We start from the raw sequence: 24,472 nt of genomic DNA, 5'->3' as shown, positions 1-24,472 counted from the left end.
AGCACTTGCGAACTGCTTCTGCTTTGGGCACCGCATGGCAAGAAAGACTGATGTAATTGCATCGGCTGCATGTTTTATACCCCTGATGACCTGACATCATGGAAGAAGAGACAGCAACCAACGCAAGACCCAAGACTTTGTTAAGCAGGCCGACTGAGGGCTAGTGCAAGCAGATAACACAAATGTAATGACTGCAACAGTGAAACACTTAGAACATCCATCATACAAGCATTTTTCTTCTGAACATGAAACCACACAAGGTACATTTACCTTGATTGGAATTTTCCCACATCTGCATTTTCTGAATTCTTTACTTTCCATTACCAGAAAAACAAAAATAACACTATTTTGAAAAAATACCAATGAGCAGAGTAACAAGAATTCTACACTCTATTAAAAAAACACACAAAAGCAAACCAACAAGAAGGAAAGTACAGTTTTGTACCTACCATAAATGTAGATGTTCGAAGATCCACATTGCTGCAGTCATAACCTGTGGGTAGTCCGCTGTCCTCGGTCGGCCCGAATACCAAAGTGTTAGGCTGGCGTCGGTCATGGTCGCTTAGATCTGACGTCAGTACGCCATGGTACTAAAGCGCATGACCGACGTCATATCCTCAGTCTTTCTTGCCCCAGATGTCAGAAGGCCCTAAAAAGAAAGGCCATAGCCAAAAAAACAATATTTACAACCCAAACCACACAACCACCCCAAACTACAGTGGGGAAGGAGGGAGGGAAAATTGGACTGCAGCAATGTGGATCTTCGAACATCTACATTTATGGTAGGTACAAAACTGTACTATGTTCTTCATCTCACATTGCTGCAGTCATAACCTGTGGGTAGAACCCCAAAGCAAAGGTAAAGGGAGGTTGGCAAAATCATAAAGCATTGGGAGCTGCTAACATGCCCTGCAAAACTGCAGTGGCAAACCCAGCCCTAGATTTTGAATAAAGAGGGAGATGATAATGCTTAGAAAAAGTGTGCACTGAACTCCAAGTAGCTGCCTCCAAAATATCTTTAGTAGCTACACCCCTCAGAAAAGCAGTGGAAGTGGCAGTAGCCCTAGTGGAATGAGGTCTGATTCCAGCAGGAAACTCCTTACCATGATGAGAATAACAAAAAGCAATACAATGACCAATCCACTTAGAAATAGTTTGTTTAGAAACAGGCTTCCCCTGAGAACCCAAAGCAAAAGAAACAAACAACTGTTGAGACTGTCTGAACCCTTTAGTTCTGCTCAAATAATAACGCAACTGCCTGTGAATATCCAAAGAGTGCAAAATCTTTTCCCCTTTATTTTGGGGATCAGCATAAAAAGTAGGCAAATGAATAGACTGGTTCAAGGCCACATTTGAGACCACTTTAGGCATGAAAGTAGGGTTAGTACGCAAAGAGACCCTGTCCTTATGAAAAATTAGGAAGGGTTCAACTGCCATTAGAGCCTGTAATTCAGATACCCTTCTAGCAGACGTAATGGCCAGCAAAAAAGCTGTCTTCCAAGACAAAAACTTCAACTCAGCTGTAGCTGCAGGCTCAAAAGGAGATAAAGTGAGTTTCTCCAACACAAAATTGAGATCCCAGGAAGGAGTAGGAGCTCCCATTGGGGGTCTTATGTTCTTTGCCCCTCTAAGAAATTGCTTGAACAAAGGATGAGAGAATAAAGGTGGGTCACAGTCATAGTGAGCAGAAATGGCTGCAGCATGAACTTTTACAGAGGAGAAAGACAAGCCCTTGTCTAGTAATTCTGTAAGATACTGAAGTGAAACACTCAAATTAGGTACTGAAACATCAAAGCACTTTGCTTTGCTCCAAAGAAAAAATCTCCTCCATTTATCAGCATAAACCTTCCTTGTACTAGGCCGTCTGGCCTCCAAAATAACATTCAAAACTTGTTGAGGAAGCTGTGACCCTCCAGGGTCTAGAACAGAATATGCCAGGCTGCCAGATGCAGGGACTGTATCCTGACATTGATGAAATGATTGCCTGCCTGGGACAAAAGGTGTGGACTTGCTGGCAAAGGCCAAGGAGGCTCCCATACTAAACTCCTCAGCAGAGGGTACCAGTGCTGACGTGGCCAATCTGGTGCTATAAGAATCATGGAGGGCTTGTCCTGTCTGACCTTCAAGAGCACCTTGGGAAGGAGAGGCAGAGGAGGAAAGGCATAGACGTGAAGATTGTTCCAACTGAATGAAAGAGCATCCACTTTCCAAGCTTTTGGATGAAACATCTTTGTGCAAAACTTTGGCAGCTGGAAATTTAGTGGAGAAGCGAACAGATCTATGTCTGGAGTCCCCCAAAACACTGTCAACTGTCAAAATACATGAGGATCCAATTTCCACTCGTGGGGATCCACCATCTGTCTGCTCAAAACATCCGCTAAGGAGTTCTGTGCTCCTGGCAGAAACCTTGCCTGAAGAGTGAGGTGCAAACTGAGAGCAGTCTCCCACAAAATCATAGCTTGTCTGCAAAGTGGGTACGAATGGGTTCCCCCTTGCTTGTTGATGTACCACATGACAGTCGTGTTGTCTGTTTGAATCAACACTTGTCCTGGGTGAAGTAGATTCTTGAAGGCCATCAATGCAAATTGGACTGCTAACATCTCCTTCATGTTGATATGCAAATGTTGAAGTCTGGCAGGCCACATGTCTTGAACCCATTTTCCATTGAGGTGTGCTCCCCAAGCCTTGTCTGAGGCATCTGTCGTTAAGATCTGACTCGCCTCTGGTCAGGTCACAGAGAGTCCCTTGTTTAGGTGACATTCCTGAGCCCACCACAAAAATTCCTTCTGAATGCAAGGTATTATCTGAATGACAGTGTCCAAATCGTGGCAGTGTTGAGTCCATACACTTTTGAGATACCATTGTAACTTCCTCATATGCAGTTTGGCATTGGGAAGCACCAGAATACAAGATGCCATGAACCCCAAGGCTTGAAGGACTGTCCTTGCAGTCAGCCTGGACAGGAGAGACAATTGCTGGAAGTAAAGGGAAAGATTTCTTTGCTTGTCCGGGGTCAAAAACGCCATCTGAGAGGCTGTATTCAGTCTCACACCCAGAAAGCACATGTCCTGAGAGGGTACTAGACTGGACTTTATTTCGTTCACAGAATACCCTAGGCACCTTAACACTGCCATAACATACTGAAGATGGTGAAGTAACTTGTCTTTGTCTTGAGCAAGAATCAGGCAATCGTCCAAATAAGGATAAATTTGTATTCCTCTTAACCGTAAGAAGGCTATCACCGGAGCCAGAACCTTTGTGAACACCCTGGGCGCAGTAGATAAGCCAAAGGGCAATGCAGAGAACTGATAATGTAAAGTCCCAGTCCGAAAACGCAGGAATCTCCTGCAGCTTGGCCTGATAGGAATATGAAGATAAGCCTCCTTGAGATCCAGAGTTACCATCCAGTGATCTTTGCCTAGCATAGGTAGAAGTTGTTGCAAAGTCAACATTTTGAATTTTGGAATGTCCAGGTATGTGTTGAGAATAGACAAATTCAGAATTGGCCTCCAAGTGTTTCCTTTCTTTGGTACAAGAAACAGGCGAGAATAAAATCCTAGGCCCACCTCTGATGGAGGGACCTGCTGGATAGCTCCCATTTGAAGAAGTAAAGAAATCTGTTTGTGAGCCTCTGCCTTTTGCTGAGGAGGAACGTCTGGCATGCCTTTGAAAGGGGGCAATGTGTGGAAATAAAACTTGTAGCCTCGGTTTATAATGTCCAACACCCATTTGTCCTGGGTGACTAAAAGCCAATTTTGCCCGAAAAGTGCCAACTTTCCTCCCAGAGGAGCTGCCAGACAGGAAGGATCGGGCAGCTGAAGATGCAGGTCATTGGGTCTGTTTATGAAAGGATTGGCCCCTGCCCTCACCTGTAGACTGTGCAGGGGAACTCCACGTCCTAGGCCTAAAAGAACCCTGTGCATGAGCTCTGCCCCTACCACGTCTAGATCTGCCCCTAGACTGTAAATCAGAAGAAGGGTAAGCCCATCCCTTAGTAGGCCAATTTCTGCTAAACTTAGGGGGCTGCACCTGCAAAAAATCTTTAACAGTCTGCATAGACTTAGCTTTGTCCTCCATTTTCTTCAAGACTGACTCCACAGGAGAACCAAACAAAACTTCAGACTGAAGAGGAGCATCCAAAATTCGAGCTTTAACATGCTCTGACAAGTTCTGATCCTTAAGCCAGGCGTGCCTACGAATAACTGATCCAGTGGCAGCCACCCTGGAAGAGGCCTGCAAAGCATCAAAACCACACTGCAAAGAATGCTTACCCACCTGATCAGAGGCATGAACCAAATCCTGTAATTCTTTACACTCTATGCCCTCTGCTAAAGCATCCACCTTAGATTTTAATTGACTAAGAAGAAAATTCTGGTACTTCAGCATATGAAACTGGCAATTTAAGGCCCTCATTGCAAGAGTGGAAGAGGTATACACTTTTTTACCCCACCTATCCAGAGCTCTAGAGTCCTTATCCATGGGAACTGGATTCTTTACAACAGAAGCCCTAACACCCTTAGGTCCCTGGCTAATAGTTTCTGGGTCAGCCCTAGGGCTCTTATACAAATATTTATGAGCCTCTGGCACCCTGTAATACCTGTCTGGCTAAACCGGGGCCGGAGGCAAAGAGTCTGGATTAAGGGAAGCCTCAGAGAAAACATCCTGTACAACATCCAAAACCGGAGGAATAGCCAAGGGCCTATGTTGTGGTAAAAACAAGAATTCCCTAAGCCTCTTTCGGGAGTCTAAGAAATCCTGACCTTCCCATTTAAAATGCTCCCTCATAGAATGCAGGGTCTCTGAAAAAGAAAAATCCTCTGGAGGGGAAGCAGAAGGACTAGAATCCTCTGCATCAGAATCAGAATAAGGGGGAAAATCCTGAATGTCTTCAGCCGAAGACTCTGAATAATCTGAAGAATGTTCCAAACCTTCCACCTCTGGCTCCACCCTAGGCCTCTTATCTGGAGGGGGCATAGAACCTCTGATCAAGGTAATCAAATCTTCTGCCATTTTAAGCATGTGTTTTTTAGGCACAGAACCTGCAGAACTAGGACTGACGCCAGAGGAAGACAAACCAGGCCTGGCCTTAGAAGGCACCTTAGAGACAGAGGGAGAAGGCCTAACCACCTTATGCAAAGAAGGGAGCACAGCAACCTGAGAGGCCCCCTCAGCCTGACCCGACTCCTGAGAGGCCACATCTTGCAAAACTAAAGGTTCCCCCTGAGACTCAACTGAAACCTCGGCCGGATCCACAGATTCCACCGTGGTTTCTAAAGAACCGGCGTCCGGAACGGATGACTCATCCTGCTTGGATTTCAATGATTTCTCTTTACGCTTCTTTGCGGTAGCGGGCGTCGGAGGATCCGACGGCATATTGTAATTACACCGCTTACCGAAAACAAGCCTAGCACAATCTAACCTTCGTTTAATGGTGCGCTTATTAAATTTAGCACAAAAGCGACACCCGACTACGTCGTGCTCAGGCCCCAAACAAGGAATACAGAGAGAGTGGTAATCCCTATGAGGTATCCGTTTCCCGCAAGAAATACAATTATTCACTTTTTCTGACATCCGGATTTAACTGAGGCAAGAAAAGACAAAAATATTCCCCAACGGGGTACTTAGCCCAACTTGGTCTTCGGTCTGAAACTCAGAATATGAAAATTTCAGGACGCCGAACGGCACTTGCAAACGCTGCTTCTGCTTCGGACCATGCGGCAAGAAAGACTGAGGATATGATGTCGGTCATGCGCTTTAGTACCATGGCGTACTGACGTCAGATCTAAGCGACCATGACCGACGCCAGCCTAACACTTTGGTATTCGGGCCGACCGAGGACAGCGGACTACCCACAGGTTATGACTGCAGCAATGTGAGATGAAGAACATCACATTTCTAACAATGGTCCACTATGACAAATAACCAGACTCACTGGGTCTTGACCCACTGTGCCTAACATGCTTTGATATAAAACAAAATTATATTTCACCTAAATGTCTTCCATTAAACACCAAACTATCATCGCACAAATACTGATCTCATTATGGCTAAGAAAATAACTGTTAGTATTCCCTTACATAAGAAACTACTCTTCAATGTAAAACAAAAAGTACAGTTTTGTACCTACCATAAATGTAGATGTTCGAGTGCTAATACAGCTGCAGTCATAACAGATGGGTTTTCCTGCTGTCAGGCGGGTCCTCGGTTGGCCGAATTCCAAAGTCTAGGTCCGGCGTCGGTTGTCGTCGCTTCTTCCCTGACGTCAGTGTGACAGGGGTATAAAAGAACCAGCCGACGCCATTTTCTTCAGTTTTTCTTGCCCCAGATGTCAGGTGCCCCCAGAAGGAAGGCAATACATAAATTCATGTAATAATGCAATGCAATATAATCAAAAAACAGTAGTTGTAAGCAAATACACCATAAAAGAATACCCCAATCAGGTTGTATGAGGAGGTGTTAGCCAATAGGCCTGTCCCAAGAGGGGAAGGAGGGAGGGAAACCTGGACTGCAGCTGTATTAGCACTCGAACATCTACATTTATGGTAGGTACAAAACTGTACAATGTTCATCGTGCATACAGCTGCAGTCATAACAGATGGGTAGAATCCCAAAGCTAAAAAAGGGGTGGTAGGCACTAGGTGGAACTAGAAGGAGGCAGGATGCCCTGCAAGACTGCAGTGGCAAAGCCTGCTCTAGATTTGGAGTATAATGGTAGGTGACAGTACTTGGAGAAGGTATGTACAGAACTCCAAGTGGCTGCTTCCAAAATATCTTTGTTAGGAACCCCCCTGAGGAAAGCTGCAGAGGTAGCTGTGGCCCTTGTGGAGTGAGATCTGATGCCTGCAGGTACAGTTTTACCATGAAAAGAGTAACAAAAACGTATGCAGTGGGCTATCCATTTTGAGATTGTCTGTTTGGAAATTGGCTTCCCTTGAGCTCCTGTAGCATAGGACACAAAGAGTTGCTCTGATTTTCTGAAAGGCTTTGTTCTGTCCAAATAATAATGCAGCTGTCTGTGAATGTCCAAGGAATGTAGTAGTCTCTCTCCTTTGTTTTGAGGATTAGGGTAAAAGGTAGGTAAGTGGATAGCCTGATTCAAGGCTACCCTGGATACTACCTTTGGCATAAAGGACGGGTTGGTTCGTAAGGAAACTCTGTCTTGATGGAAAATGATGAAAGGCTGCACAGCCATGAGGGCTTGTAGTTCCGAAACCCTGCGAGCTGATATGATAGCCAGAAGGAAGGCTGTTTTCCAGGACAAATATTGCAGTTCTGTTGAAGCAGCTGGCTCAAAAGGAGGCAAGGTCAGTTTTTCTAGAATGAAATTGAGATCCCAAGCAGGTACTGGTTGTTTCCTTGGGGGTTTTATATTCTTAGCCCCTCTGAGGAACTGTCTTAAGAGGGGGTGAGAGAATAAAGGAGGATCAGTGTTGTATTCTGCAGAAATGGCTGAGGCATGGATTTTGATGGAGGAGAATGAAAGTCCATTGCTTAGCATCTCAGCTAGGTACTGTAATATTTGAGGTAAATTCAGTATTCCAGGATTCTGACCCTTTTTCTCATTCCAGGCACAAAACCGTTTCCATTTTGCGGAGTAGGCTTTTCTAGTAGAAGGCCTTCTAGCCTCCAACATGACATCCTGCACCTCTTTGGAGAGTAATGTCTGTTGTGAATTTAAGGAATCTTCCATGCGGCTAGATTGAGTGTTTTCAGCTGACTGTGAAGAGTTTTGAAGTTGTGCTGAGTCAGTAGAAGAGGCATTAGAGGCAGGATCCATGGTGGGGAATGTGTCAGGCTCCTCAGGAGTGGGTACCAGTGTTGTCTTGGCCAGTCTGGAGCAATGAGAATCATCTTTGATCTGTCTGCTCTGGTTTTTAATAGAACTTTGGGCAGCAGAGGAAGAGGTGGAAAGGCATAAACTGTCATTGTTGTCCAACTGAAAAAGAGTGCGTCCACTTTCCAGGCCTGTGGATGAAAGGTCCTTGAGCAGAATTTTGCCAATTGGTGATTTCTGTGGGAGGCAAAGAGATCTATGTCTGGCCTTCCCCATGCTTGAATTATCCTTGTACAAACTTTAGGATGCAACTTCCATTCATGTGAATCTGTCATATTTCTGCTTAGGTTGTCTGCCAGCGTGTTTTCCTTGCCTGGCAAGTACTGTGCTTGAAGTTCGATTTGTAATTCTAGAGCCATGTTCCAAACAGACATGGCCAGTCTGCATAGGGGGTATGAATGGGTTCCTCCCTGTTTGTTTATGTACCACATTACTGTGGTGTTGTCTGTCCTTATCAACAGCTGACCTGGATGCAGAAGGTCTTTGAAAGCTATAATAGCATTTATTACTACTAGCATTTCCTTTTGATTGATGTGTAGGTGCTTTTCCTTTTGGGACCATTTGCCCTGAATGCACCGATTTGTCATGTGCGCCCCCCAGGCGTAGTCCGAGGTGTCTGTTGTGATGACTTGATTTGCTTGTGGCTTGCAGAATGGGAGACCTGTGTTTCTTTGGCATGCTTGAGCCCACCACAGAAATTCCTTTTGAAGACATGGAATTAGTGGTATTATTGTTTCCAAACTGTGGCTGTGTTGAGACCATAGGTTTTTTAGGTACCATTGAAGTTTCCTCATATGCAGCTTTGCACATGGGATTAGTAGGATGCAAGATGCCATGAATCCCAGAGCCTGCAGGATTTTCCTTGCAGTCAGCCTGGTGAAAGTTGCCAGTTTTCTGAAGTATTGAGTTAGTTGCCCTTGTTTCTCTGGCGTGAGGTAGGCCATCTGGGTGTTTGTATCCAAGCTGGCACCCAGGAAAATTATTGTTTGAGAGGGTATTAGCCTTGATTTCTTTTTGTTGACTGTGTATCCCAGAGAATTTAACAACATTATTACAAAAGCCAGATGTTTCAGAAGTATGTGCTTGCTGTCCGCTTGGATCAGGCAGTCGTCCAAATATGGGTATATTTGTATCCCTTGAAGTCTGCAGTAGGCAATTACTGATGCCAGGCATTTCGTGAACACTCTGGGCGCAGTAGATAAGCCAAAGGGCAATGCAGAGAATTGATAATGGGTTGAACCTGCAAGAAATCTGAGGTATCTTCTGCAATCTTGTCTGATTGGGACATGCAGGTATGCCTCCTTGAGGTCCAATGTTACCAGCCAAGACTCTTTGCCCATCATTCGCAGAAGCTGCTGTAATGTGAGCATCTTGAATTTTGGCACGAATAAAAATGTGTTTAGGATGGATAGGTCCAAAATAGGTCTCCAATCTTTTCCCTTCCTTGGTACCAGGAATAGTCTGGAATAAAAACCTTGACCCTGTTCTTGTGCAGGTACCTCTTGAATAGCTTTCTTGTCCATGAGATCTGAAATTTGTTTTTGTGCTTCTGCCCTTTGATGGTGTGGCAGGTTTGGCATGCCTCTCATTTTTGGAAGGGTGTGAAAGTGGAATCTGTAGCCTCTGTCTATAATGTCCAGGATCCATTTGTCTTTTGTGACAATATGCCAATTTTTCGAAAATAATGCCAGTTTTCCGCCTAAAGGTGCTGCCATTTGAGCCTTGCTTGGCATGCAAAGGGGAAAGTCACTGGGTCTGCTTTCTGAATGGCTGTGAACTATCCTCACCACCTCTTTGTGTAGGTGCTTGCCATTGTCTGCCTCTAAACGATCCTTGAGATTGCCCTCTGCCCCTCGGGCGCCTGTATCTACCTCTTTGGGGTCTGTCCGTGGCTGGAAAGGACCAATTTTTTGGAAGGCCAATTTCTACTGAAACGTGGAGGTTGTACCTGTAGGAAATCTTTCACTGTTTGCATTGGTTTTGCCTTTTCCTCCATTTTCTTTAATACCTCCTCAGCTTTAACACCAAACAATACATCTTTTTGCAGAGGGGCATCTAGTAATTTAGCTTTGACATGATCTGGTAAGGTTTGCTCTTTGAGCCAGGCATGTCTACGTATGACTGATCCTGTAACAGCAGCTCTACATGAGGCCTCTAAAGCATCAAAACCACATTGCAAGGTATGTTTACCCACTTGTTCTGCACTATGTATCAAATCCTGCAACTCCTTCAAGTCTGGTAGTTCAGGTTGTGACATTTTGCTTCTCAACTGTGATAACAGAAACTGTTGGTACTTTAACATATGGAACTGACAGTTTAATGCCCTCATGGTTAAGGTAGCCGAGGTGTATACCTTTTTTCCCCACCTTTCTAAAGCTCTGTAATCTCTCTCTGAAGGTAATGGATTTTTAGCAGTGGAGGCCTTAATTCCCTTGAGACCCTGTGAAATAGTTTCTGGGTCAGCCGCATGGCTTTTGTATAGGAATTGGTGTGAGTCAGGAACCCGGTAATACCTGTCAGGCTTGACTGGGGCTGGAGCCATTTTGAGCATCTGCTTTTTAGGCATGGGGCCTTGAGAAGGGCCCTGTGGAGCTTGTCTTTTAGAATGCATGGCTGCTTTAGACTTAGTGAAAGCCTTGATGGAAAAAGAAGAGGAAGGCCTGAAGACACCTTAAGAGGTGGCAGCCCTGTCTAAACTCTGAGTTTCACCGCCAAGAGTGGCTTCGGTATCTGTAGTCTGGGTGTGGGCCGAAGAGCCTGCGACCTCGGGCACAGTAGACACTGCCAATGAAGTGTCGTCGGTAGTCAGGGGCTGCGTAGGCGCCTCACTGAGAACTGGACCACCTGTAGTCGGCTTTGGCGTGGTGTCGGTAGAAGTCATGGACCTCGTATGTCGGTCCTTATCTTTGCGTCTTTTACTCAAAACTGGAGTCGGAGTATCCGACGACATAATGTAATTAAATTTTTTGCCAAAATAGTGTTGGGCGAACTCCGCCCGACGCTTAATAGTGCGTCTGTTGAATGTAGCACAAAATCGACAGGCCGAGACGTTGTGGTCTGGGTCTAAGCAAGGAATGCAGAGGGAATGAAAATCCTTATGCGGTATTTGCTTCCCACATGAAATGCAATTATTAACTTTGTCTGACATCGGTCTGAGGCAAGAAAAGTTTCCCCAACGGGTACTTAGCTTTCAAGAAGACTTTGGTTGAAAAATATTCGTAATCTCAGGAGCTGGCCGACCGGCACTTGCGAACTGCTTCTGCTTCGGGCACCGCGCGGCAAGAAAGACTGAAGAAAATGGCGTTGGCTGGTTCTTTTATACCCCTGTCGCGCTGACGTCAGGGAAGAAGCGACGACAACCGACGCCGGACCTAGACTTTGGAATTCGGCCGACCGAGGACCTGCCTGACGGCAGGAAAACCCCTCTGTTATGACTGCAGCTGTATGCACGATGAACATCAAGCATTTGACAAAGTGGTTGAACAAAGAGCACATGATTTCACAGATGCTGATTAAGTGTTGTGTAAGTGACTCACTCACACACAAAGGGATATAGTATAGGATGAGTCAAGGAAACTAAAGTATGCACAGAGCCTGCAGACAGATAACAATATTGATGAACTACCACATGCATCCTATGTTCTTGCTAAGTAAAATACATGAACAGGGCATCTTGTGTGCTAGATATGCAAATACGTGAACAAGACATATGGCACTCTTTTTAGCTGACAAATGGGTGTACATTCCTCTCCACACAAATTCTCACAAGTCAGATTAACATTTTCTGGTGTTACAATCACTAAACAACAGCTTTCGTATAACATGTATCATACATTTCACTACAGCTACTAAAAATACACTGCTTAGAACTGCACAACAGTGTCATTTCCAGAGCATCAGCACTCAAGTTTTGCACTGCCACCATGTTCAGCTATATTGGCTTTGTATCATATTCAGAAAATGCAAATTACAATTTTTACTTACAGGAGGGATTTTGAAATTGTTCATATGTTCTTCTAAGATCATCTGCCAGCTCAGACTTTTCCTTCTCAAGTGCATTAATGAGCTGGGGCACCCAACCTTGTCTTTTCTTCAAGGTGTCCAACAGACGCTGAACAGTCAGCCAGTTCCCTTTCATGGAAACCAAACTAAGAATTTCATCCTGAAAAAAATCATTCAGTAAGAACTTAATAAGAAACATCAGCTTGATTCTGATTTTTCATTAGCAGCAAAAGTAGAATTACTCATTTTTCTCTTCATACTTTAGTCTTGCCAAGTGCTGGAAGGATGAACTGTTCCTCTTCCTAGAAAATGGAGATCATTTTCAATATCCACTTTGTTCATATCACAACTACAGGAGGCTAGGGCCAGCCAATCAAACAGGCACAAGGCAGGACATCCAATCAAACAGGCAAAAGGCAGGACACTGAACCAGATGGAACCCACTTCAATCACAAATCACGCACACTAAAACTCAAGTCAAGGGACAAGTCAGCACTGCAGTCAATCTACCAACATGTAGTTTACCAACATGAGTGTAGAAGGAAACAGGTGAACCGAGTACAAGCCTACAAGAACAAAGGAAGAACGTGAAAACTCCACACAGAAGGGAACTTAGTCAAAAAGTGAACCAGAAGTCCAAACTCTGTTGAGCAGTGGTCCTATCCCCCATGCCACTGCCACCTTAAATGTAAATAATTTCTGATGAAAACTACTGCACAAAAATAACACAGTCTAATGCTGCTTGCCTATTATTAAAGTATGAAAGTGAGCATATCCAACAGTTTTGTTTCTTCCCTTTTTTCCTTCAGGTAACTCAGCATCTTATTTTTTTCAACCATCTTTTCTGGGCTGTTTGTAAACATAATGCAACAGCTTGTAAGGCAGTTTGTAGAAAATCCCTTTAATTACTGCATGTCAGTGACTGTGGCTTTATCTGTGTATGGCAGAATTAACCCATGTGGGTTAAGTCTGACTGGGTACTTTTATCAGGGCTGGGTAAATCCATCAACTCTGACAGTCAGGGTGTGATTGCAAGAGCTGTACGAGGGATATGCTTATAAGTTGGCTGCAGAGAGAAACTATGCCCTGTTGTATCAGTGTGTCTCCATGTCAAAACATTTCAGATTAAACATCTATTTGAGTGATCAGCAAGTACATGTCAAATGATGCAGGTACATGATGATGATGATGCGTGTGTGTGTGTGTGTGTGTGTGTGTGTGTGTGTGTGTGTGTGTGTGTGTGTGTATTTTTATGCATTTGGTAAATGTAACAGATCCCAATACATGTGAAGGAAAAATGTAGAAGATTTGTGCTAATTTGATTTATTCATTTACTTAATGACACTCCCAGCCCCAACCTTCAATACCCTTGCCTTACACTTCTGACTTATTAATTCACTCACTGGATCGTTGTAGCAATTTCTGAACTTGCTATAATATGGTAATTATATTAAGTTCAAGTTGTTTTACTCAATCTGTAATACTGAGTTTTGAGCTGGCAATGCAGCTTTACTGCTATCCATATGACTCATCTTAGCCAGCTGGGTTTGTTTACATTTTGTTTTTCTCACATATCACAGTATAACCCTTGAGAAGGCATGACTTGTGCTGATCAAGCTTTGATCAGCAGCACAGTAATATGTACAAATACACAGTGGCATGTGTGAAGTGGCACAGTAATATGTACAAATACACAGTGGCATGTGTGAAGTGGCACAGTAATATGTACAAATACACAGTGGTATGTGTGAAGTGGCACAGTAATATGTACAAATATACAGTTGTATGTGTGAAGTGGCACAGTAATATGTACAAATACACGGTGGCATGTGTGAAGTGGCACAGTAATATGTACAAATACACAGTGGCATGTGTGAAATGGCACAGTAATATGTACAAATATACAGTTGTATGTGTGAAGTGGCACAGTAATACGTACAAATACACAGTGGCATGTGTGAAGTGGCACATTAATATATACAAATACACAGTCAGTGGCATGTGTGAAGTGTTATTTTCTTCAGCTGAAAGGCTTTCACCTCTGGAATCTGAAAAACTGAAACCACAAAAAGCATGAAGTAAAAGAGAAGTGAAGGGGTGTGAGGTGGGTTGCATGCGCCCAGGGGCAGACAAAGAGGTGTCATTTACCTTATGGAGATGGAAGGGGAACATCACTGAGTGCCTTAAGGGAGGGAAGAAGGAGGAAGACTTTAGGGTTACCACCTGTCCCACTTTGCGAGGGACAGTCCCTCTTTGGGCAGTTGTGTCCTGCAAAAAATGTGAAAAAATGGCAAATGTCCTGAGATTTTAGGGCAAAATTATTTTCTATATTTTATGTAATAGTTGCATAAATGTATCTGAAACACCTAAATGTTATAAGAAACAGAATAAGGAACTAAAATGCTACAAGAATAAACTTTTATTCAGGCAAAAAACTGAACTTCTGTCCTTTGTACTGGCCGTGGGTATGTTTTGCCCTGCAAAATCTGATGTTTGTAGCACAAATGTCCCACTTTGGGCATTTGGAAAGGTGGCAACCCTAGAAGACTTGGATGTAACTCCCTTTGCTGAAGAGAGGTGATGACCTTTTCGGTTAGCCTACAGCATGCTCCTCCCCAGTGCTTTGCTGGGTGTATACAGGGAGCATGCGTGACAGCAAAAATTTCTAAATAACCCAATGTCTATCCTGGTTGACCCACAGCCAGGAGATGAGGAGTGAATTGGCCGATTAACTGGCATCAGGGTGATGACTGAAACCAGTGGCAAAAAGTATAAAAAAAAAAATCAAAACGCATAAAGGCAGAAATACAAAAAAACTAAACAACAAACACTGAGAAGACCAGAACTGCTGAGCAGTTTCTTTTCTCAAAATGTAGCACTTTCATCTCTACAATCACACTGAGATTTCTTCAGAACTGAAAATCACTGGAGACAAACACATTTATACAAATACCACATAAAATGAGTAGTGACATAATTAAATGCATAGTAAATATGCACTTCTAAAGTATGATAATCCTGCCAAGACAGGTAATGCCACAAGGACAATGGTTTAATGAGCACTTTTATTCCAAACATACAATTTTCACTCACTATTTCCTCTTTTATAAACTTGCCCACTGCCATCATGTGGCCAAAAAATTAATTACATGTATACACAAATATTTTGTTTCAAACCACACAACACATACAGCAAAAATCGGTTAAAACATGATAAATTATCTGCATGTTAAAAATACCTGTTTTGTATAAGAAGAAAATAAAAAGTAATAAAAAAATCATAATTTAGCCGTTTTAAGTGTTAACACCCTATTTACTGAAATCTTATCATTTATGCCTGGGGGATTAGAGGTTTCAGTTCAATCCACCAATGAAGTTCCCTGGCTTCATGCTTGGCCTGCCAATTCCCCATGTTAAATCATGGATTACCCTTTCCAAAACAAAAAATAAAAACTTTTTATACTGCACACAATCCTTAGAGTGCTTGCATAAGGTGTTAGTGAAATCACTTTTTTTATATACAGCGTACAGATGTATTTATTTATTTTATTTTTATTTTACATTTATGTGAAGATTGGAGGAAGATGAGCAAAGGCTGCCAGCCTAGTCAAATAGAATTTGATACATAATTCTATCAATTGTATAAATTAATATAAAATACAGGCTTGTGTTTTTAAATAAAAGAAAACACTGTAAAATATGAACTTCAAGATTGTTGCAACATTGCCATCTGCTGTAAGGAAACCCAAGCCAAGCATTTCAAATGTGTCTTTTGAAGCTGAAAAGATCTTATTAATCTCTTTGATGTTTACAAGTCAACTCCAGTGAGTCTAGATGAAGATTTCAGGCCCATTGTTTTAAGGTTAAAGTTAAGGGCCAGAAATTACATATGGAAGGTGCTTTATTGCTCTGGTTTCAGCTAGAGTGTATATGTGAAATGCCTTTTATTGTTGTAGTTTCCTGAGCAGGTGTTAGCTTGCTAAATAATGCAGTTTGTGGCGTGGAAACTCCAAACCTAAGTGTCAAAATGATGTAATTTGGGAGGGCCTCAGCAGAGCTGTTGGTTAGTGTTTAAAAACTATTGTTCAGTGGGAGACTAGAAGCATTTTGATCTTGGACATCTAACCCACCACTGCTTGCTCTTTATGTATGTAAGTAGGATTATAGCACTGTGTTTTCTCTTAAGATTAGCTAACGATTAGAAAGTTAGATTAAGTGTTTTTCTTTGACATCAGACCTGTCCTACTGTATTGTTTTAAGTTTCTGTTTGATCTCTGAACTCTTAGATATCTCTGTGGTGTAGTAGTATTGCCTTGTGTTTTAATTATTTATTATTAAATATTTTAAAAACCTTTACCTGTGGCTGGTTTGTATAGAGAGGTAGGCTCTAGAGTACATTGCATATTTTATAGAGTTCATTGTAATATGCCACTCTAAATAAGCCTTAGACTGAATAGTCACATTACCAATTGGATAATTATATTGCACAGTAATAACTGGACACCCTTTTATGGGCCTTTTAGTAGCTGATTATTATTAACTGGGTGGTGGCAGGAATTACTACCATATGGTCTGGGTAATAGGGGCACAGCTGAAGAACCTGTGCCAGTCTTTTCCCAGGACGGTCTGTGTGGTTGCATAACATCTTCTCAAAGTGTGTGTGTGTGTGTGTGTGTGTGTGTGTGTGTGTGTGTGTGTGTGTGTGTGTGTGTGTGTGTGTGTGTGTGTGTGTGTGTGTGTTGTCAGCTACTTGGGCAGGGACACAAAGCAATGGTCAGACAGAGAGGGTACTGGAGGTTTTAGCTTGCCCAGCTAGGCTGAGACCTGGACCCTGTAGCTGTGCCAGTAGGGAGTCTTATTGGGGACCTGGTCAGCAAGGGAGCAACCAGCCCCAAACTGACTGTGATCTCTGTGTGCACTTAAGGGAAATTGTACTTTACTGCGTGTATTAGTTATCCTTTCCTCTTCTAGGAGACAGCCTCCTTGGTGTTAGTGGTGAGGATTGAGGCTCCTTGATTGCTGGGCCAAGGCATGGTCATCACAGTTTGTTTACAGGGAAAGTCTGACTGGATACAGGTCCTTTTTCAGCAAATGTCCAGGGAGAAAAGCTCCACATAGTACAGAAATCAGAATCTGTTACAAACATTGACAAATTGCTTAACAGTAGACAAGTTGGTAAACATTAACTATATGACATTAGAAATGACTAATACATATATTACCTGGTATTATTTGACTATAAAACAGTACACATAAATTACATATTGAAATACAGCTAAGCAGAAGTCAAAAAAGTTGAAGAGATAATTAATTTGATTAAAAAATTCATGAAAAAGTAGTGGAAAGAGGGGCAAAGAAGGGCGTAGAAGGGCATGAGTTAGAAGGATTGATGAGGAAGTGAGTGGTAACGTAACAAGAGTTAGATAGTTAAGTGTTTGTGGAGAGGAGTTAGAGAGAGAATAGCAGGAGCTGTTAGAAGTTATCCAGGGATATCGCAGTTACAGAGCCGAGAGTTTAGTAGATGTGATTTTAGGACTGTTTTGAAGGTGGTAGAGGCAGCTATGCTTAAGATATTGGGGGGTAGGTTGTTCCATTGTTTAACAATAATGTTGCTATAGAGAGATGTACCTGCAGAGTTACTGGCTTTAGATACTTCTACTAGGGGTTTGTGGTTGGATCTCAGGACTCTTGTTTTGGTGCACGGATGTACTATGTTTTGAAGGGAAGGGGTTTTGTCAGGGTAGTAAAGCAAGTTGTGGGCTAGTATGAGTTGATTATATAGTAGGAGTTGGGAAGTTCAAGCCAGTTAAGCTGTTTGGGAGGAATGTAGTGGTGATAAATGTTGATGATGATAAATTTTTTTTGTCAACATTTGCTTAGTCTTACCCACATGAAAACAAGGATAAGAGGAGCACTCCTTTAAATAAATTATCCCTTGATACTACAAACAAAAAGACAAAAATTGGGGGCAATACTGTGTGGATATCCTGCCACATTAATGTTCTCCATCTCTAAAATGAACTTATACTGGATGCAGGATTACACCTGTACATAACTCCATTGACAATTTCCTTAATGGTTTTGTTAAACAAGACTTTTATTATTTATTTATTTATTTTTGCTTTTTATAAGTAAACCTTGGCACATCGCTAAGTTTACCAGTTAACTGATAGCTAACAAAAACGAAGGGCTGATTCCTTGTAAAAATCTCCTTAACATCCATGATTCTGCTACTGTATTCCAACGCCATGTTTCTAGAAAACTCTTTTTCATCTTTCCTGTGACTGGGTAAGTTAGACGGATTTCTAATCAAGCATGGATATTTTGTACACCTAACGCCCATCATCTCTTCATGGCAATTATCAAACACAGCCTGTGGGTACCCCAGTTTAAAAACATTGTTTTTAAAAATTCACAGTCTTCCAGAAATCTGTGCTCTTCACAGACCAACTGGGACAATCTCACCAGTTGCCCTTTCACAAAGTTTTCCCTCTGCCACAGGGGGTGAGAGCTGTTAAAATGAAGCAAACTATTTGAATAAGTTGCCTTACGGTAAATAGAGGATTCAAAGAAACCCACACCATGATTCTTATAAAACAATACATCCAAGAAGCTCATTTTGTCTTTATCCATCTGACTGATAAAACTCAAGAAGTCTGTGGTCTGGCTGATATAACACAGAAATTCATTCAGCATACTAGAGTTCTTAGTCCATAAAATAAAAATGTCATCGAGGAATCTCTGATACTGTGAAATGTAATATCAAAACTTACAGCCAAATTAAAAGTTGTATTCCCACCACCAAAGTATAATGTTGTCAAAAATTGCTGCTGCATCAGACCCCTTTGCTACCCCCCGACTTGTTTAAAATACTCTTTCTCAAAATAAACAAAAGTATTGGGTAACACAAGATCCATACATTCACAAATCATTCTAATGTCATTTTTACTTAGATTTCTACCACATGTCAAAGCCTCGGAGAACCACCCCTTTCCAGTGTCATATTGTTTTTACCAAAAATAATTCTTTGACATCAGTGGTGACCATTAACATATCTGGATCAAACACAGTGGCAGAAATAGTTTGCAAAAGGTGCCTGGAGTCTTTTAAACATGTTTTTTGTCACTGAAGAAGCCCTTAAGGTGAAAATCCATCAATTTACACGTTTGCTCAGTGTTACATCTCCCTGATGCTACACTTGGCCACATAGGTGGATTGTCAATAGATTTGTGAGTCTTGGAGATCCCAAAAATGGATGGAAGTATCGGATTCTCAACCTTCATACATTCAACAAGCTCATTTGTGAACCCCAATTCAAGACAGAAATCATTCAGACACAGATCTAGCCAGGAGTAACTAATACTCACATCATTCAGTGAAGCCAAAACAAAAAAGCCATCATTGTTCAAGTAAAGTACAGTTTTGTACCTACCATAAATGTAGATGTTCGAAGATCCACATTGCTGCAGTCCTAACACTTGGGTAGTCCGCTGTCCCTCGATCGGCCCGAATATCAGAGTATAAGGCTGACGTTGGTCAAGGCGCATTTGACTGACATCAGAACGTCAGGGTACAAATGCGCATGACCGACGTCATATCCTCAGTCTTTTCTTGCCCCAGATGTCAGAAGACCCTAAAAAGAAAGGTCAAAACCCATAGACTAAAACCAAACAACCAACCAACCTAACACTAAAAATATGTACAACATATACAATATATACAACATACCTCAGATTGATAACCCAGCCCACACAACCGCCTCAAACTACAGAGGGGAAGGAGGGAGGGAAAATTGGACTGCAGCAATGTGGATCTTCGAACATCTACATTTATGGTAGGTACAAAACTGTACTATGTTCTTCATCTCACATTGCTGCAGTCCTAACACTTGGGTAGAATCCCAAAGCAGAGGTAAGGGAGGATGGCTAAACTATAATGAAGAAGGAGCTGCCAAAATGCCCTGCAACACAGCAGTGGCAAAACCAGCCCTGGATTTAGAGTACAGTGGAAGGTGGTAATGCCTAGAGAAAGTATGCACTGAACTCCAAGTAGCTGCCTCCAAAATATCCTTAGTTGCCACCCCCCTCAAAAAAGCTGTTGAAGTGGCAGTAGCCCTAGTGGAATGAGGCCTAATCCCAGCTGGAATCTCTTTGCCATGATGGGAATAACAGAAAGCAATGCAAAACCCAATCCACTTAGAAATAGTTTGTTTTGACACGGGCTTGCCCTGGGAACACAAAGCAAAAGAAACAAATAACTGCTGAGATTGCCTGAACCCTTTAGTTCTGTCCAAATAATATCGCAACTGCCTGTGTACATCTAAAGTGTGCAAAATCTTTTCCCCTTTATTTTGGGGATTTGCATAAAAAGTAGGCAAATGAATAGTTTGGTTTAAAGCCACACTAGAAACCACTTTAGGCATAAAGGAAGGATTAGTACGTAAAGATACCCTATCCTTATGGAAAATTAAGAAAGGCTCAACTGCCATAAGGGCCTGCAATTCAGAAACCCTTCTTGCAGAGGTAATGGCCAACAAAAAAGCAGTCTTTCATGACAAATATCTCAACTCAGCAGTAGCTGCAGGCTCAAAAGGTTGTAGAGTGAGTTTCTCCAACACAAAATTGAGATCCCAAGCAGGAGCAGGAGCTCTTCGTGGGGGTCTTATATTCTTTGCCCCTCTAAGAAATTGCTTGAACAAAGGATGAGAAAACAAAGGTGGGTCACAGTCGTAGTGAGCTGAAATTGCTGCAGCATGAACTTTAATAGAAGAGAAGGACAAACCTTTGTCCAGTAACTCAGTAAGATATTGAAGAGCCACACTTAAATTAGGCTCAGAAACATCCAAATCCTTTGCTGCACTCCAAATCAAAAATCTCTTCCATTTATCTGCGTACACTTTCCTTGTACTAGGCCTTCTAGCTTCCAAAATCACATTCAAAACTTGTTGTGGAAGATGAGACCCTCTATGGTTCAAAACAGAATATGCCAGGCTGTTAGGTGAAGAGAGTGAAGTTTGACATTGAGCAAATGACTGTCCTCCTGGGACAACAGGTGTGGAATCAAAGGCAAAGGCCATGGAGGCTTCCGTACTAGACTTCTCAGCAATGGGTACCAGTGCTGTCGAGGCCAATCTGGAGCTATCAAAATCATCCTTGGCTTGTCCTGTCTGACCTTCAGAAGTACCTTTGGGAGGAGAGGCAGAGGTGGAAAGGCATACACATGAAGATTTTTCCAACTGAAAGAAAGAGCATCCACTTTCCAAGCTGTGGGATGAAACCTTTTCGTGCAAAACTTTGGCAGCTGGTGGTTTAGTGGAGAAGCGAACAGATCTATGTCTGGAGTTCCCCATGACACTGTCAATTTCTGAAATACATGAAGATCCAGTTTCCACTCATGGGGATCCATGATTTGTCTGCTTAACACATCTGCTAAGGAGTTCTGTGCTCCCGGCAGAAACCTTGCCTGAAGATTTAGTTGTAAACTGAGAGCAGTCTCCCACAAAATCATTGCTTGCCTGCATAGAGGATAAGAATGTGTTCCCCCTTGCTTGTTGATGTACCACATGACAGTTGTGTTGTCTGTTAGAAGCAACACCTGCCCTGGTAGAAGTAAATCCTTGAAAGCTATTAATGCAAACTGGACTGCTAACATCTCCTTCAAGTTGATATGTAGATGTTGTAGTCTGACAGGCCACTTGTCTTGTATCCACTTTCCATTTAGATGAGCTCCCCAAGCTTTGTCTGAGGCATCTGTCGTTAAAATCTGACTCGCCTCTGGCCGGGCCACAGAGAGTCCCTTGTTTAGGTGACATTCCTGAGCCCACCACAAAAATTCCTTTTGAATGCAAGGTATTATTTGAATGACAGTGTCCAGATCCTGGCAGTGCTGTGTCCATACATTTTTGAGATACCATTGCAGCTTCCTCATATGCAGTTTGGCATTGGGAAGCACCAGAATACAAGATGCCATGAACCCTAAGGCTTAAAGGACTGTCCTTGCAGTCAGCCCGGACTGAAGAGATAGTTGATGGAAGTAAAGGGAAAGATTCTTTTGTTTGTCCGGGGTTAAAAAGGCCATCTGGGATGCTGTATTCAGTCTTACACCCAGAAAGCACATGTCTTGAGAGGGTACTAGACTGGACTTTATTTCGTTCACAGAATACCCCAGGCATCTTAGCACTGCTATTACATATTCCAAATTATGAAGAAGCTCGTCCTTTCCTTGAGCCAGAATCAGGCAATCGTCCAAATAAGGATAGATTTGTATTCCTTTTAGCCTGAAGAAAGCTATCACTGGAGCCAGAACTTTCGTGAATACTCTGGGCGCAGTAGATAAGCCAAAGGGCAATGCAGAGAACTGATAGTGAGAAGTCCCAGTCCGAAAACGCAGATACTTTCTGCAACTTAATCTGATAGGAACATGGAGGTAAGCCTCCTTGAGATCCAAAGTTACCATCCAGTGATCCTTGCCCAGCAGAGGTAAAAGCTGTTGTAACGTCAACATTTTGAACTTGGGAATGTCCATATAAGTGTTGAGGATAGATAAATCCAAAATTGGTCTCCACGTGTTCCCCTTTTTTGGTACTAGGAACAGGCGAGAATAAAATCCTAGGCCCCTTTCTGGCATAGGAACCGGCTGTATGGCCCCTATTTGGAGTAACAGAGAAATTTGCTTGTGAGCCTCTATTCTTTGTTGAGGGGGAATGTCTGGCATGCCTTTGAAAGGAGGCAAGGTATGGAAATAAAACCTGTAACCGTGGTGTATGATATCCAATACCCATCTGTCTTGGGTAATTAAACTCCAATTTTCTTTGAAAAGTGCCAACCTTCCTCCCAAAGGTGCTGCCAGGCGAGAAGGTTCTGGCAGCTGAAAAGGTAGGTCATTGGGTCTGTTTACGAAAGGACTGACCCCTGCCCTCACCCGAAGACTGTGCAGGAGAACTCCTGATCTAGGCCTGAAAGAGCCCTGACCTCTGCCCCTGCCACGTCTAGATCTACCCCTAGACTGGGAATCATAAGAAGGATACGTCCACCCCTTAGTAGGCCAATTTCTACTAAACTTAGGAGGCTGAACCTGCAAAAAATCTTTAACGGTCTGCATAGACTTAGCCTTGTCTTCCATTTTCTTTAAAACTGCCTCAACAGGAGAACCAAACAAGACATCAGATTGTAAAGGGGCATCCAAAATTCCTGTTTTAACATGGTCAGATAAATTTTGATCTCTCAGCCAGGCATGCCTGCGAAGAACCGACCCAGTGGCAGCCACCCTAGACGAGGCCTGTACAGCATCAAAACCACATTGCAAAGAATGCTTACCCACCTGTTCAGAAACATGTACTAAATCTTGTAACTCTTTACAATCAATACCTTCCGCCAGAGCATCAACCTTAGACTTCAATAGTGAAAGGAGATAATTTTGATATTTCAACATGTGAAACTGGCAATTCAAAGCTCTCATGGCTAGAGTGGAAGAAGTATAAACTTTCTTTCCCCATCTATCCAAGGCCCTGGCCTCTTTATCTGCAGGAACCGGATTCTTGACAACAGAAGCCTTAACACCCTTAGGCCCCTGGCTAACAGTTTCTGGGTCTGCCCTAGGACTCTTAAAAAGATACTTATGAGCTTCAGGCACCCTGTAATACCTATCTGGTTTAACAGGCAGGAGGCAAAGAATCAGGATTAAGAGAAGCCTCTGCAAACACATCTTCCACCACATTCAGAACAGGAGGTATAGCCAAAGGCCTATGCTGGGGTAAAACAAAATTCCCTAAGCCTTTTCCTGGAATCAGAGAAGTCCTGACCTTCCCATTTAAAATGCTCTCTCATGGAATGAAGAGTCTCTGAAAAAGAAAAATCCTCAGGAGGAGAAGCAGAAGGAGTAGAATCATCCACATCAGAATCAGAATAAGGAGAATACTCCTGCAAGTCTTCAGCCGAAGACTCAGACACATCAGAAGCCTGCTCATAATCCCCCAACACTGGTTCCATCCTAGGCCTCTTATCAGGAGGGGGCATAGAGCCTCTAATTAAAGTAATTAAATCTTCTGCCATTTCAAGCATGTGCTTCTTGGGCACAGAACCTGAAGAACTAGGAGTGACACCCACAGAAGCTAAACTAGACCTGCCTCTAGGAGAAGCCTTGGAAGCAGAAAGAGAGGGCCTAGACACCTTAGGAAGGGAGGGGAGTACAGTTATCTGAGATGCCCCTACAGCCTGACCTGCCTCCTGGGAGGCCACATCCTGTAAAATCAAAGTTTCTCCCTGGGACTCCAGAGAGGCCTCCATCGGAACCACCGGTTCCACTGACGCCTCTAAAGAACCGGCGTCCGGTTCGGACGACTCCTCTAACCTAGGTTTGACTGCCTTGTCTTTGCGCTTCTTTGAGGAAGCCGGCGTCGGAGCATCCGACGGCATATTGTAATTGCACCGCTTCCCAAAGACCAACCTGGCACAATCTAACCTTCGCTTAATAGTGCGTTTATTGAACCTAGCACAAAAGCGACACCCAACAACGTCGTGCTCAGGTCCCAAACAAGGTATACACAAATTATGGTAATCCCTATGCGGTATCTGTTTCCCACAAGAAATACAGTTATTCACTTTTTCTGACATCCAGTAAACCACTGAGGCAAGAAAA

The 24,472-nt window shown here is 42.9% G+C and overlaps 1 protein-coding gene across 2 annotated transcripts in view; it reads right to left on the bottom strand.

Moving 5' to 3' along the window:
- LOC122793953 (zonadhesin-like) overlaps nucleotides 1–12,005 on the bottom strand; it is a 243,153-nt gene extending 231,148 nt beyond the window's left edge. For both annotated transcript variants that reach the window (XM_044061998.1, XM_044061999.1), the window contains exon 1: nucleotides 11,819–12,005. In XM_044061998.1, the coding sequence (XP_043917933.1) occupies nucleotides 11,819–11,972 (154 nt within the window). In that variant the 5' untranslated portion in view covers nucleotides 11,973–12,005. The remainder of the gene's footprint in view (nucleotides 1–11,818) is intronic.
- Nucleotides 12,006–24,472: the final 12,467 nt, after the last annotated feature.

Source organism: Protopterus annectens, chromosome 2.part1 (assembly GCF_019279795.1).
Source record: "Protopterus annectens isolate FY-2018-M chromosome 2.part1, PAN1.0, whole genome shotgun sequence".
NCBI lineage: Eukaryota > Metazoa > Chordata > Ceratodontiformes > Protopteridae > Protopterus > Protopterus annectens.
Note: the sequence above shows the minus strand (reverse complement) of the source record. Positions and strands in the feature narration are given on the sequence as shown.